The sequence below is a fragment of the Sorex fumeus genome, unplaced genomic scaffold (genome assembly GCF_029834395.1).
Source record: "Sorex fumeus unplaced genomic scaffold, SorFum_2.1 ptg000058l, whole genome shotgun sequence".
Classification (NCBI taxonomy): domain Eukaryota; kingdom Metazoa; phylum Chordata; class Mammalia; order Eulipotyphla; family Soricidae; genus Sorex; species Sorex fumeus.
The window spans coordinates 24,885,409-24,901,586 of NW_026606115.1; the positions used below are offsets into that span (position 1 = coordinate 24,885,409).

Here is a 16,178-nt window from a genome sequence, read left to right on the forward strand (position 1 = left end):
GATATCAAATCTTGCTTATTCTATTTGATCAAACTTTTGAATTTCCATTTTCCCAGGTTTTCTAAACAGGTATACATGAGCAAATAAATATCCACATTTTAGGAGAAAGTAAGCCGAATATTTTTTCCAAATAGCAGCCTTGGAGATGAGTGCTGCTGATCAGAGTAGCAGTCTATGACGGGGGGGGGGGGGGGGGGGCTCAGATTTTAGAGAAAACCAAGTGGCTCTGTTCCCTGGAGGAGAGGCAGGCTTAACATTGCTGATTAGCAACACATCCTAGCTAGAAAACTGAGAGAAGCTTAAGAAAGTGTGATGGTTTACTCAAGATCACATTGTTAGGGAAAGAGTGGGGATTCTTTGATTCTCTCCCTCCCTGCTTTGGTTCCTGATCTAGAACTCTTTTTAAAGGATCGAGAGTTGCCTCTCTGTGTAAGTGTAGAGTAATATAAAAAAAAAAGAACATTAGACACTTAAAGACAATTACAAGCTATAGGGCACTGAACCGGAATGTCTGTAGCCATCAAACTAATGAGACCTACCTATACCTATGATACTTACAATCACTCCGGGATAATAACCTCCAACCGTCACATTCTGGGTCCTAGTGGTTGCTGCAAGACCCACAGTGAGAATCAGCACAGACACAATAAGCAAAGTCACGGTCACATAGATGGAGTTTCGTTTCCTCCGATTGAAGGCTCCTAAAAACACACAAGAGAAACACAAAGTGGTCATTTTGGCACAGAAGGGATGAACTGGGGGAAAAAAGCCAAAGGTAAGTGGGGTTTTCTTCTGGGGAGAAGAATTAAAGAAAAGGAATGTGTTTTAGCTTCTTACAATTATTAGGTACCCTGTAACAATAAAAACATCTTTCTAGGAGTCAGACAGATAGTACATCAGGTAGGGCACTGGCCTTGCATGTGGCCAACCAGAGTTTCATCCCCAGCACCACATATGGTCCCCCAGCTCCGCCTGAAGTAATTCCTGAGTGCAGAGCAAGGAGGGATCCCTGAGTATTACCAGATGTGCGCCCTTCCCTAGAAAAATACTCCCCCATCTTTCTAGTTCTAGCAGAAGTCAGCTTGCTAAAAGGAAAACAAATACTTGAGCTGTTGGCATTCTACATTAAAAAAAGTGTCATACCCACTTGGGAGAGTGCTTTTTTAGGCCAAATTACAAGGCCTATGATAAATGGGAAGTGTACTTGCGGAGGTATTAAATGAAAATATGTTCACACCAATATGCTACTAAGACGGTTTCTTTCAGACACTGGAGATATGAAATTTCATTTTCAGTGTAAATATCAGAACCAAGGCAGGGTCTGAGACTTTTTCCCCATTTATTTCTGACATTTGCCACCTCATGTATAAACTTTAAAATGGTGTGTTGGCAAGATCTGTCACATAATAAATGTGTGTAATAAAGTAAGCGTGTGGAGACCATTAGTCCACTCTGATATGTATCGGGGGAGGTAGATGGGGAAGATGATAACTTAGACACATTTAAGCTCGTGTGTGTGGGGGGGACATAAATATACATGCCGAGAAGGCAGTTCTACTCAGTGCTTATCAGACATGAGAGCGCAAACCAATATATTTTTTTCCGAAACAGGCTTATTAAGTCAGATAGAATAAATGATATCAAGGCTCACTTTCCATTTCATTTCCCCTCTCACCACCCCCCCCCCCCCAACAAACCTGGAACCATGGCTTTCTTAGCATTCCTTAGGGTTGGGCTTGCATGGGGAGGGGGCCTTCAACAGGAAATTGCAGGGGGCTTATCATCTCTTTCTCTTCAAAATAAGGACATGTAGCAATAGGGAGATGCTAGGGCAGTCCAGTTCTTTCTTTCTTTCTTTCTTTCTTTCTTTCTTTCTTTCTTTCTTTCATTTTTGGGTCACACTCAGCAACGCTCAGGGGTTACTCCTGGCTCATGCCCTCAGGAATTACTCCTGGCAGTGCTCGGGGTACCATATGGAATGCTGGGAATCGAACCCAGGTCAGCTGCATGCAAGGCAAATGCCCTACCCGCTGTGCTATCGCTCCAGCCCTAGTCCAGTCCTTTAGTAGTGGATGAGGCCTAGGGTTGCCTTTTTAATGGAGTCAGAGTCACCTCACAAGCAAGCTTGACCATCATTTCTGGGCTTAAGGTGGTCCTTTATGTGTGTTCGGAAGTGTCTGCCATTCTATCATGACAGAGACCTCTATGCTGTCTTAGCATGAAGCTTCTGTCTGAAGCCAGAGTGGTTGAGGAAAGGAGGGGGCCAAGCCTAGCAGGGAACCCCAAGAGGCTTAGGGGGTGGCATAAAGGAGGGGCAGGGCAGACCTTGCCACAACCATCAGATATCTCTGTGAAAAGGCAAAGGGGAACAATGGCACCCTGGTTAGGGCCCTAAGTCTTTCCCAGTGCAGGGCTGAGGGGGGGAGGGGAAGTGGCACAGAAAGCACCAGTGCAGGTTGGAAAGACTGTTGGTCTCTCCTGATGTCAGCCTTGAAAAATGAGGGCTCGGGACTGGAGCGATAGCACAGAGGGTAGAGCGTCTGCCTTGCACGAGGCCGACCTGGGTTCGATTCTCAGCGTCCCATATGGTCCCCTGAGTACCGCCAGGAGTAATTCCTGAGGGCATGAGCCAGGAGTAACACCTGGGCATCGCTGGGTGTGACCCAAAAAGGAAAAAAAAGAAAAAATGAGGACTCTCGAGTCTTTCAGGGTCATTTCTCTTTGTTTTAGAGTCACGCCCAGTGATGTTCTGGGAGTTACTCCTTCCTTGGGGGACCCTATGGAATGCTGGGATCGAAACCACATTGCCCACATGCAAGGCAAGTGTCCTACCCGCTTGTACTGTCACTCTGACTCCCCTCAGGGTCTTTTCTAAGTCGACCTTAGGAATTCTGTCAGAGACCCTAAGGGTGTGAGTTTGGTTTGGCACCCATTCCACCTAAGGGACTTCTCTCACTCAGGGGAGGAGCAGGAAGGACAGGTGGGGAGGGAGGCACCTCCTCCCACAAAGCTGCTTCACTGGGAGAAGACAAAACGGCTCACCTTTTGCGGGGGTGAATTCTAGGGGGTACAACTAGGGAGCTAGTGGTGGGAAACTGCCTGTCAGGGATCAGGGTGGGGGAGAATAAATGATTCCAGCTGACTTGAATGAAGCCTGGTTTCTCCCCCGAAATGAGTCTCAAAACCAGGTCCCTGCCAGCTACCCTGTTCCACCCAGGGCCTCTGAGGGAAACTTACCCACCGCCCCGGCATCCCCATCTCCCCTGTGACTCGTACCATCTCCAATCCTCCACCACCCCAAATTTTCCAAAGGTAGTGAGGGAACCCCTGAAGACACCAAGGGTATGTTGGTGGCACATCAGAGTTTGCCAAGACCTCACAAGGAAAACATTCCACCTCAGAAACTCAACTGGGCGGGGGAACGGGGACTGTGTGAGTGGGCGAAGTCTTACTTAGACATCTTTGAATTTGTTCTCACTCACCTGCTCCTTCCCTGCTAACTGACTTGGGTCTCCTTTGCAAATATCACTCAGTTTATAAAAGCGCAGAAGCCAGGTAAGATAAGTGACTCAGCAAACCACATAGTGTCATCTGAAAATCTTGTTTCTTCCCTCTTGCTCTAGGACTTGAATTGAGCACTGAGTCTCTAGAAAAACCCAGGTAAAGATACTCCAGGATCATGAGATTCCCCTGGCTTCAAGATCTTATTAGGTTGAAATAAAGTTCCAATGAAAAAATCTCCCTTTATTGGGTTGAATATGGAGTCTCTGTTCCCATATTCTCTGCCTTAAATCACCTTTTTCTGATCTAAAGATCATAATTGCATTAAATTAAATGATTTCCTCTTTTTCTTGGCAACACTGACAGTTTTCAATCCACCCTGTGTGAATCCCTTTGGGAAATTGAAGACTCCATTTCTCCTTACAATTGAATTGGGGGGAGGCACACCTGGCAATGCTCAGGGGTTACTCCTGGTTCTGTACTCAGGAATCACTCCCGACAGTGCTCCCAGGACTATATGGTGCTGGAGATTGAACCCGGGTCTGTCATGTGCAAGGCAAGAGCCATACACATTGTACTATCATTCTAGCTCCTCTTTACTGTTGATTTGACTTGCAAAATTCACAACTACTTAGAGCTAGGCACACCATGTCTCTGCAAAGACCAGGCATCTGATTGTGTCTGCAGAGATATTGTTCTGGTGGTCTTACTGGCTAAGGAAGAGCCCTGTTCATATTAAGGTAAATTTGTGATCTGTTGGGATATTTTCGTGAATACAGGAACCTCTTATTTTACTTTTGTTTAGCAAATACCTTTAAACAACAAGAACAACAAAACTCCGGACCCCATGAGGTACTTAAATTAGGCAGCAAATCCTTGCAAACAGAGCTCATTACAGTATTTGATACCTAGTGTGCAGTCAATACTTGTTGAATAAGAAAATGGCAACACCCCCAAATTGCTCCCCGCTGCATCAGACCTTAGAAAGAAGTGGATGAAAAAATAAAAATGGGCTATGTGCACAGAATTTATTTTTAAATGGAAGCTAATACCTGAGGACTCCCCAGAACGGAAAGTCCCTCCCAAGTCAGTCAGTCAGTCGGCTGGACGCCTGGTATGTTTCTGTTTAAACCACGCCCGTTGCAACTATCCGCAGCAGGAGTCTGAACTCAAGGCCTTTGCTTTGCTGCTCCTTTTCTCCCCCAGCCGCCTTCCTTCAGAATCTCTACAGCCCCTGCGCTGCCCCACCTCCACCCTAGCTTGGTGACGACTAGGATGCTCAGCTCCACAAGGGTCCAATGATTTGCTGTCTCCATCCTTCCCACTTCTCCCTCTTCCTTGGTCTCCTCCCCTTCCCTCCCTCCCACCCCGTCAGAGCCCCCACTGCAGTGCAGTCTTTTTGCATCTCAGTCCCTCTCTTCTTTGGCAATCACAAAGCAGTTTTTTTCTGGATCCACCTCACTTAGTTCCAATTGATCATTACCTCCCATCCCCCCCAATACATCCCTTACTCCCCCAATACATCCCATGTAAGGCTACAAATGATGGTTATGGTGATAACCCAAGGGATCTCTATCGGTTCCAGCAGGGGTGAGCTGCTGGAAGGTAGAATTTTCTCCGATCAATTGTGGTTTTCACATTGTACATGTTCTTGAGGACCCCTTTGATGATAGAGCTATGATCTCCTCCTTCATGGAGTGCAGCAAAAGTCTGAGCCCGCTATTCCACCCTGCACTCTATGTTGCTGAGGACGGATTAATTTTTGGAGTCCATCTTTTCAACCTGTTAGTATTGGCTTACCTGGGTCAGCTTTGTCACACTGGGAGGGTCCCCAGAAGTCCCAGCTTTGAGCATCCGTGGAAACAGGTGGCTGCTCACAGGGAAGTCTCCAGATGGTCAATTTCCCAAACATTTCCTTAAAAGTGTTGAAATCCACCAGCACCCATGCCTTTAGCAATTCTTTGACCGGAGACAGCCAAAGCCAAGGGCGAATTACCTACCTATTCCCTTTGGCCTGGGAAGTACCTTGCTGTAGTAGAGAGGACTTAACGCCTGGGGGCGGTATTGCCAAAAGGGAGAAAAGGGTTGCAGCTGGATGAGGTGAGGGGGCGCTGGAGTCAAATTACCGGCTTTTGATAGCCAAACGCTAGTTCTGCCCCAGGATTATCCACTCCTCCAAGGCACCTTGGTGCAATGTGTGTCTGTATTTAATATTTGATCTTTTGGGCTACATTTTTTTCCCAGTAGAGAGAATCTCCATCCGAAAATCCACCTTAGGAGACAGCAACTCGAAACACCCTCCACCGGGGGATGCCCCCATTCCTCCTCGCCATACCGAGGAAATTTCCCCTGCCAGAACTAAGAAAAGTCCCTCCCAAGTACCCAAGATGCTGATTCAGACTGGGGTTGGGCAGGACCAGCGCCAGGGAACTCCGGGAAGCCTCTCGTGTCAAATTGTGGAAACCCAAGATTACCACCTGAATTAGCTAGTGCCCTCGGTGTGAGGAATTCACCAAACCAAATGCCTGGCACAGGCTCGTGCGTCTATATGAGATTGAATATTCTATTTCCCGCAGTGTGGAGTGTGGGCCGGGGAGAAGCCCCCTCGGTTTCTTGTTGCGCAGACCTTTTGTGAAACGCCCGTGGGAGTCTAAGAACTGTCTTCCTCTTGTTCTCCAACCCACTGAGCAGTGAGCTAAGTGTCAAGGCTTAAAACCGGGGTCACTAAGCAGCCCACTTCCATCAAGCACCAAGTGGCCTCAGGGAAGCTGTGTTTGCAAGTGGTTAGGGTCCGTGATGGGCTTGCACGCTGCGGAACTCCAGCCTTCCATCGAGCCCCTGCACCGTCTGGGAGCCAGTGCTGCGTTGGCGCCACAGCTGGCCAAGGTGAGGAGTGCACTGTGCCCAGCGCGCATGTGTGTGTGTGTGTGTGTGTGTGTGTGTGTGTGTGTGTGTGTGTGTGTGTTAGAGAGTGAGCTGCGGGGTAAGGTGGGGCAGAAAAATCTAGTGCTGCTGAGTTCTGGATTTGGACCTGCGTTCTTTGCCTCATTTGTATGTGCCACGTTGCAAAAAAAATAAAAACCTAAGCCCTTACAATAATAACAGAATTATTATTTTTACAGAAAAGTGAATTCTGTTGCTGCGTGTGCATTTGAAAATACTTATCTTTGCACCCCTGCAGGAGGTAACACTTTCTGGGGCCCCTCCCGTGAACGAATTTTGCAGAGACTGAGTCTGACTGTCAGGAAGGGGCTAGCGTAGCGAGTTCAACCCTCTTCCCGCCCCCGCCCCTCCAGATGTTCCCGCAGATTCTTCAGCGAAAGCCTGAGCAGACTGGATGGCAGGACTTCGGGACCAAGGGGTTTGCAAACTATAAAGTATGACGGAAAGAGAAAAATTCGATGTGATTAAAGTGCATCCGAGGCGAATTTTCAGATCGGGTGGGACCATGGTTTGACAATCCCCTCCCGCTCTCTTGGGCTCCAGTCTTTTCTCCGCCCAGTGAAATCATAGGGTTTGGGATGGTGCTTAACCAGACGGTGGGGTCTGGGTTTAGGTTGTTTGCAAATACCAAAACTCCCCTTCGAAGGGCAGCCAAACTAGGGCTCTGAGGTAGGTATCCCCAGACCCCCACCTTTGATGAGGAAAGGTGTGGAACCAAGTCAGGTTGGTGGGTTTCCCATTCTCCCCTGCGTAACAATGAGAGTGTGAAAAGCGCCGCTTAAGAAGATGCGCGGGCTCGCTCTTGCTCGCTCTTTCTCTCGCTCTCAGTCGTCTCCCCTCTTATTTTTCACACTCACGCACATTCCGTGCATTTGGGGCAGAACTGGACATCGCATTTAAGGAATGTTGATCCTGCCGCTCCAGACGGCAGGGTCAGAGAGTCTTGAAGGATTCCTCCAGAATTTCCCTCCCGCCGGCCCCCCTCCCATTTTCTCCTATTCCTCCCCGCGCGTTCGCCCATCCCCCAGGGTTGCGCCACCACCCGCCCCCCCCCCCCAGCGAGGTGCAAATCAATCCCCCCCCACCGCAGCCCCACTGCAGCTTCGAATCTCAACGAAGCTTCTATGGATTTGAGAGGGGGCGAAGACCCCACTCCTTCTCGTTAGCGGTAGGTAGTCTGGATCTCTTCGAAGTGACGCGGACTTTGCAAAGCGGGAGCGTCGAATGGCAAGCGAAGGCGCGGATTGCAGGAAAGTGTTGCGATGCCGCCAGACTGCTGGGTTTTACCGCCAGTCTGTTAGGTACGCACACAAACGCCACTCACACACCCGCAACTCCCCGGCCGGCCGGGGCGATTCGGACGCCACCCGGGCGCTGGCGGCTCCGTGCTTTGCTCCCGCCCCCCACGAGCCGCTCCCCTGGGACTCCGCTCGTGACCCCAAGGCGACAGTAGGGACGCGGACCTCCGCCCCCGCCTCGCTGGGCGCTCTCTAGCTCCGGGGCGCTCCCGGTTCTCCCAGGAGCTAGGGCAGCGCACTCACCTCCGGCTGCCGCCGCCCCTAAGAGAGGCGGCTCGACTTACCCATGGAATCGGGCAGGGACATGTCGCTGGACCGCTGCTGAGTCAGGGACTGATGCATGGTGAAAGCTGACTGGTGGTCCCGGCCCCCGAAGCTGTTTCCTGCGACCCCCCGCCTCAAGGAGCCCCGCAGAGCATCCTGCTCCGTTGGCGGCCGCTCCGCGTCCCTTCGAGAGCTGCTGCGAGAGAGACCGCCTCGGAGCTGCAGCCGGAGCGCCGCCTCGCCTCCCCCTCCCTCCCCTCCGCTCCCTCCCTCCTCGCCTGCCTCCCTCGGCTCCCGGAGGCAGCAGCATTGGCGGGCCAAGCAACTGCGTGCGCTTGCGCAAGACCCCCCCTCCCTCCTACTCGCCCCCCCCCCCCCCGCCCCATCCTAGTTATCCACCTCCCGGCTTCCCAAGCCAGACAGGGAGCCGTTTTTGCCCCTTGGGGCCTAGGCTGCACCGCGAAAGAGCGAGAGGTTACAAACAGCCTGGGGCCAAGCAGCCTTCTCCACAGTTTGGAGAGAGGGGCTGGGAGTCTGCAACTGGATCTAGGAGATGTAATTTGGGGAGGATGCCGAGCCAGAGGTGCGGAGCTGAGGAAACACACACACACACACACACACACACACACACACACACACTTGTGTAGGTTTGGTCTTAGTGCTTCCAGAATGACATCATGGAGCTGGAGATGATCCAGAGAAGGGCCACTCTGTAATCAGGGGGAGGAAAGGGGCTGCCATATGAAGATAGATTAAACAAATGCAGACTCTTTAGTGGAGAAAGATGAAGGCTGGGAAGGGATGTGATCAGAGTGTATAAAATCATGCAGAGATGGCAGGGGGAAGGGGAGGGGAAAGGAAAGCACAGCCTCATTTCCCAGCTGGGAACATTCTAGAACCAACCCCTAAGAACTAGGAGTAGATCCTGCAAAAGCAAATATGCTTTGGGTTCAAAGTATTTTCTTTTTCTATAAAGGAGTTGTAGCAGGGGCGGCAGGTATCAATAATCCCACTAAGAAACAGCCGCAAGACAAAAGCTATCATTCTCCTTTTGTCTGCTCGGCAGTGGCAGAGGGAGGCTTTGAACCTAGATCTGTTAGATGCTCCAGGTGGGATTACTACCTACTATGGTGCCTGCAAAGATAAGTTCTTCTATCTAGAATACTGAAAACCTAAAGCGTTCACTAGCTCCTAAATATGTGGCAGGACAACCACACAAGGAGTTTTGAGATGAGTGGGATGATCCGAGGCCCACAGAATCAGCTTGGTGGCTGGGGCAAAGTAGGAATGAGGTGAGAATGCCCCGAGCTTAGAGAATAACCAAGCCCAACTACAACCCATCCTTCCAGGACACTATTTTGAATATGGAGCTGAAGGTGCCATGTGTTTGACCCAGAGGGATGGCTCTGATAGTCTCTAAACACCAACAGGACATGATGAGGCCTCTTGGGCATGTCCCAAGAACAGGGAACCCAGGGATGAACAATAACTCCCAGCTCCCTGGGGAAACTGTACTTGATGGACTCAGCATGCCAGGGCCTTGCCCACCTTGGATGGCTTTCATTCCAACCCAGGAAAAACTTCCCAGGTTCATCTCACCAGGCTTCCTTCCAAGTCCCTTGGTGATGATGGCATCAACCTTCTCTGCAAGCCCGGATCAAAATCCTCCAGGCAAGGTAACCAAGGACCCTTGCCCTGTCTCAGCTTCTGAAGGACGAAAGTCTGCTTCTGGAAAAGGCAAAAAGAACCCCTGTTTCAAGAACATGGGTTCCACAGAGGCTGGGGAGCAGCTCTATACACTGACCATCTGGTTTCGAAATCTGTGATATGGGGCAGGAGAGATAGTCCAGGGGGTAAGGTACAGGTCTGATATATGCAGCCAACTTCAGCCAATCTTCAAGCCCAGCCAGGAGTGACCTCTGAGCAGAGTGCCCCCTGAACACAGCCTGGTGTGGCCTACAGCACCCTCCCCCATCCCATACACAAAAGGAATCTGTGAACTGTCTTCTCAACAGAGACAACATACCCACAGTGGAGAGAGAAGACAGAGGTTAAGGAACATGTCCAACCTTGGTTTAATCCCCCCAATTCTCCAGATAGTTCCCAGAGCCCCACCAGGAGTGATCTCTGAGCACAGAGTGAGGAATAAACCCTGAGCACTTGTCAGGTGTGGACCCAAACACCCCTTGCCCACAAAATACCAAGGTACCCACGGTGATAGAGAGGTGTGTCTCCAGCATGCTGGGCTTAAAGGTCAGCATCCATCAGTTTCAGAAAGGATGAGAGAAACCCCCAATTTATAATCTCCCCACAATGGTCTTCTCTTCTATTTACTTATCTACTTTTAAGTAAGCTTTTATCCCCCACCCAGACAGCATACAACCTCTAAATAATCTGCAGCACCACCCTGCTTTCTCAGGAGCATTTCCTAATCAACTGATTTTGCTTCTGTGCAAGTAGTCTTTGACGAAAAGAGAAAAGGCTACAGGCTGGTGTGGAGGGGGGGGAGCTGTTTTACAAAACCTTCGGCAGATTTTTCCTCCCTTGTGCCAACCTTATAGCTAGAGAACCCTCTAGAAACAAAATCCACTTGTTGTCCCGCTGATTTCCTTGGACAGAATGAAACCTTTTTTGATTTCTGGGAGAAGCAAATTGCCCATTATTTGACACCGGAACAACTGTAATCTGTTAGAATCAAAGCCCATCAACTAGAGAGGTGCCTTTCAGGCAGCAAGCCTCGGTTTTGAAAACATCTGTGTTTCTGAATCCTGCATGAAAATGAAACACTGAAAAAGGTACTTAAAGGTGCTGGCTATTTCAAAGAATGCCAAGTCATCTTTGCCCTGCCGAATGTTTCCTGTTTTCCCTAAGGAGACCTGGAGCACAACAGGCTCTCAGGCATGTCAAAAATGACTTGAAACCTTGTAGCAAACCCAGTAGCAGCTGCGGCAGCTTAGGAGGCAGTACCCTTGTTCTCCCTAGAGAGGGTGTGCTTGTTTGGACAGAGGGCGAGAGTTAAGAAAGACTAGAAAGGGAACTGGAAGAAACAAAAAACACAAGCTGAGCACAGGGACTTTCCCCCTTTCTTCCAAAACATAGTTGCCTTTCATTGTTTTTCATGCAGAAGAAGTTTAATGGATCTTTACAAAGTAAGAGGCAATTTTGCATGGACTTCACCCTGATGTTCTTTGTCAAAACACGTGTGGATTTTAGATATTTTAAGAGGCTCCTAGAACAATTTACCCAGGTGCGGAGGAACAGGTCTTTCCTGCAAGTGAAGGCTACTATACAACTGGTTGGTTAACTTTTGATCTAAAAAAAACGATTAAAATAACTTAAAAGAAATCTTTTTCATTGCAAGCTTAATCAAGCATACAATGTTTTCCTACATTGCAAACTGTTTTATAGCCCGTGGAAATTTTGCCGGAGGGGCTACAGCTTGTTTCTGTCTGTCTTCTTCAAATAAGAACGTTCCCCAGAAGTTTTTTGACTACTCGAAAAATGGCAGATGGCGCTTGGTCTCTAATTCATTCAACTCGGCAATAGCCATGAACCTCCATCACTTTCTCCTTACTTTGAGGATCTGTCTGACTAAGGAAATTGCCATAGTCCTTTCTTGATGTCACATTTGGGAGGCGAACTAGGTGATCATTACTACTTGTTTACATCCATGCCCGTGCATACATATGTATTTAGAATGGTGGCTATGATAATATTCAGAAATGCATGTGCGTACACAAATACATCCCAGTCATTCTCTGTACACTTCAGTTACCATCACCCACCTCTCAGTTGCGAGCTTAGTTGACCAAGAACAGAGTTTTCAAATAATGCAAAAACTCATGGACACCAAACAGCTCTAACTAAACTTGGAGTGGTGTCAACCAGTTTACCGTCAGTCAATACCTGACACCCTGAAATACCTGTCAATACCTGACTTCCCAGAGGAGAACTAAGGTGAATGGGATCATCCCACTCAGGAAACTTGACTGGTTCTCATGGTCCACTGGCCATTCTCTTTAGGTACCAGGAAAATCACCATGGTCCCAGAGAACAATACTGGTATTTCTGTTATCTTGATTATTGTTTTGCCCTGTTCTTTGACCTTCATTATTTGTAAGGCATTATCTAAGAAGTGGAGCGATAGCACAGCGTGCCTTGCACGCAGCCAACATGGCAGACCCGAGTTCGATTCCTCTGCCCCTCTCGGAGAGCTCGGCAAGCTACCGAGAGTATCGAGCCCACACGGCAAAGCCTGGCAAGCTCCCCGTGACGTATTCGATATGCCAAACACAGTAACATCAAGTCTCACGATGGAGACGTTACTGGGCCCGCTCGAGCAAAACGATGAACAACGGGAGGACTGTGACTGTGACTGTGACTGTTTTCCAAGACCGATTAAAAATGTGAAGGGGGACAGAGTGATAGTACATTGAGTAGGACATTTGTTTTGCATGCAGACAACCCAGGTTCAATCTCCAGCGGCACAGAGTCCCCTGAGCCCTGCCAGAAGTGATCCCTGAGCACAGTGCCAGGAGTAAACCCTGAACACAGCCAAGAATGGCCCCAAACCAAATAATAAAAATAATAATTATTATTACAAAAATAAACATTTAAAATGTGGATGACACAGTTTTCAATGGATGAAACATTAGTCATTTTTAGTGATCACATATTTTAGAAGTTTCTGGTTTTACAGCATTATAAATAACAATGAACCAATCTTTGCATCCTCATTATCACAAAATATAATACTGTACTTAAATTATGGCTTAAAAGTTCAATTGCATTTTTATAATTAATTGTTTTAATTAATTAATCTAATAAGATGCACAAGTCTTTACCTTATTTTAATTAATTTATTGAGGGTGGGGTCACACCCAGCAGTGCTCTTGGAATGTTCCTGGCTCTGTGCTCAGGAATGACCCTTAGCAGTGCAGAAGGGACCATATGGGGTTCCACGGATTAGAAACAACTTTGCAAGATGCAAGACAACTACCTTCACTCCTGTTCTATATCTCTGACCCAAAAGTTTGTTTGGGTTTTTGTAGCCACACTTGGCAGTGCTCAGGGCTTACTCCTGCCTCTGCACTCAAGAATCAATCCTGGCAGGGCTTGGAGACCATATAGGGTTCTGGGGATGCAACCAGATCATGCAAGGCAAGTGCCTTACCCGCCATACTAGCTCTCTGGTCCCTTTGGTTAAATATTGTCAAATTGTCTTACATAATATTTTATAGTAAGCTTCCTTCTCATCCTGAGTCTTGGTCATCTCACCCTTCTGTCTTTACTTTGCAGAAGAGACAGGTATTTTAGCACTTAAGATAAACCAGATCCCAGTTAGTGATGCAAAGGAGCAGTTGAGAAATTGGACTGGTGTTCAGCTGGGCACTAGAAGACCAGGGAGCCAGAGATGAAGCCAAGGGCCTGAGAGTAAGTCCCAGCAGGATGGCAGTACTTTGTCATGGTCTTCCTTGCTTATATTCCTTGTCTCCCTTGTCTGATTCATTCCTATTCTCTCTTGTATCCACCCAAGGTCATCTTTTCATTTAGCTTTCAAATTTTCTGTAATCATCAGTTATGCCTACTACCTAATTGGCTCTTAAAATACTCATTGACTGTAAGATACTTAATTTTCTTGTTTTCTTCCACTTAGTGAAATTTAACATGATACTGTAAAAATAACCCAAACTGTTTATGTGCATGAGGCAGCCAGTTAACATGCTTCCCTACAATCCTACCTCCCAGAGATAATAATGATTTAAGGAATGGAATGTATAATCCCAAATTTGTCCTCCTTGTGTAATTTAACACCTTAAAATTGCTCTTGAGGTTAAATCTTCCTTTAAAAAATAATACCCTTTTCATTAGCAAATAACATATTTTTCTCTAGTGTTTTACGTTGCCCTTGGTGCCTCTCAAAAACATCACATCAAAGTCCATCTTCAGTCTATCTAACCCAACAATAGTTCGTTCTTGTGCAATAAAACTGCCTTCAACTTATATTACAATGCTCACTTAGCTCTAATGGACAGTGAATGGAAATTACATCTCATTTCTCATCACTAATGTGTGATAAAAAGCATCAGGAGAATTATATGAAAATGAATATAAAGAAATAATTCTGAGTTCCAAAGTATATTGTTTGGAACATTAACAAAAGCATCCAAATGACACAGGTATTCAAACTTCGAATAAATTCTCAATAGGAAAGTTCTGAAGAGCAATCTGATTCCTACTACAAAGATGAAGCAGTTTCATTTTAAGATTAAATTCTTTTTTTTTGACAAAATGTCACATTTTCCTTATTTGGAGGCATAAAATAGCAACTAAGAACAAGAATGCATGCAGCAATGAATACATGAGGGACATCTTGATATTCAGAGACTAGATAACACGTTTGGAATTTTAGAATAAACCTAGCTGAGGTTAATAATCACAGAATGTTCAGGGTAGAGAGAAATCAGTCAATGAATAAACATAATTAACATATTTTATACCGGAGATGGTTTATTGAAGGGAAAATCCATACAGAAAAATTCCTCATACCTTTTACATTTTAATCAGGACAAAAGGGCAGGAGATGAGGAGGGGTGGTTTGAAGCCCACAGCTATTGGTTGGGGGACTCTCTGGGGATCCCTCTAATTGCCTGATGATCTGACTTACCTACCGGTGTTGGTGGCTAGAGGGAATTTTGGGAAAGGCTGCAGTTAAGCTGCAACTACTGTGCCATGTCCTTCCTTTAATTAATTAAAGAGCTGTGCGCATCCTTTTGCCTTATTCCTATCAAAAATATTTATTGAACTCCTAATTAGATATGACATTGTTGGCAGAAAAGAGGAGGGGAAGGACTTGTCCCACCGCTTGCTTCAGGTTTGGACTGGAGAGAATTTCTGTGTTCAGTAGTTCCTAGGAATCAATAGATTTGCTACCAGTTCAAACTGCTCCACGGAGCCTTCAAAAATGTTTACACTCTGTGACTCAGTAATTCCACTTCTGGGAATCTGTACAAAGGAAAGAGAAATTCTAAGGAAGATTTATGTGCAGGGATGGTCATGGCCATGGCTATGTTATTTCTACTAAAGGGGGGACATGGATAAAACCTGAAATGCCCCAAATGAGAGGAATGTTTAACTAGATGAGACCACCGCCAAAGGATACACATGGTTTAAGCATAACAAAAGCCAATTTTAAAAAGTAGAAATATCCATAAGAATGAGTTAGAAAGCTAGCTAAGGCTGGGCGGATGGTTTAAATCCAGTTTTATTTACAATTGTTTGTATTTGGGCTGGAGAGATATAGCAGGTAAGGTATTGCCTTATACACAGCTGACCCGAGTTCAATCACATGATTCCCTGAGTGCAGAGCCAGGAATATGCCCTGAGCATGGTTGAATGTGGCCCAAATACTAAAAAAAATGTAAATTGTGTATACATGCTGAGAAAAATGAGAATGAACATTGTACAAATATTTGCTATAGTTTTTATGTGTCTTTTATTTATTTGTTTGTTTTTGGTCCACACGCACCTTTACTCCTGACTCTAAGCTCAGTTATCACTCCTGGAGGGCTCAGGTACAACATGGGGTACCAGGGATCAAACCTGGGGCAGCCTCATGCAGGACAAGCGCTTACCCACTATACTGTCTCTCCAGACCCTGATATTCATTATAGTTAGTGCTACATGGAGAAGTTACACGGGGGAATTGCAAGTGGGTATCTTCTATTTTGTGCCTTTCTAATATTTTTAAAATTCACTCTCAAATGAAAAAAACTTGCCCCCGCCCAGACTGCCCAAATTCTAATTTATAAACAAATAGGTGAATGTTTCCTAAAATTGTACCCGGAAGGGGGAAAGGGTGTTGGGTCACACCTGGCAGTTCTCAGAGCTTATTCCCATCTCAATAACTCCTGTACTATACCTCCAGCCCTGTGAGTTGTAAAACTCTATTTTGATTCCCTGCGATGCATGGGCTCCCTCAAAATCTATCTATCTATCTATCTATCTATCTATCTATCTATCTATCTATCTATCTATGTGGTTCTTTGTCTCTCTGTCTCATTGTCTCTGTCTCTAATCTCTCTCTCTCTCTCTCTCTCTCTCTCTCTCTCACACACACACACACACACACACACACTTTCTACACATACACACACAGATTACTGCTTTCCG

General features: G+C 46.7%; 1 protein-coding gene across 1 annotated transcript in view; it reads right to left on the bottom strand.

Moving 5' to 3' along the window:
* The window catches only part of TMEM255A (transmembrane protein 255A), a 68,003-nt gene extending 59,779 nt beyond the window's left edge, over positions 1-8,224 (bottom strand). The window contains exons 1-2 of the mRNA XM_056125643.1: positions 8,027-8,224; positions 559-701 (exon numbers count right to left, since the gene is read on the bottom strand). Coding sequence (XP_055981618.1) covers positions 559-701; positions 8,027-8,084 — 201 coding nt within the window. The 5' untranslated portion in view covers positions 8,085-8,224. The remainder of the gene's footprint in view (positions 1-558; positions 702-8,026) is intronic.
* Positions 8,225-16,178: the final 7,954 nt, after the last annotated feature.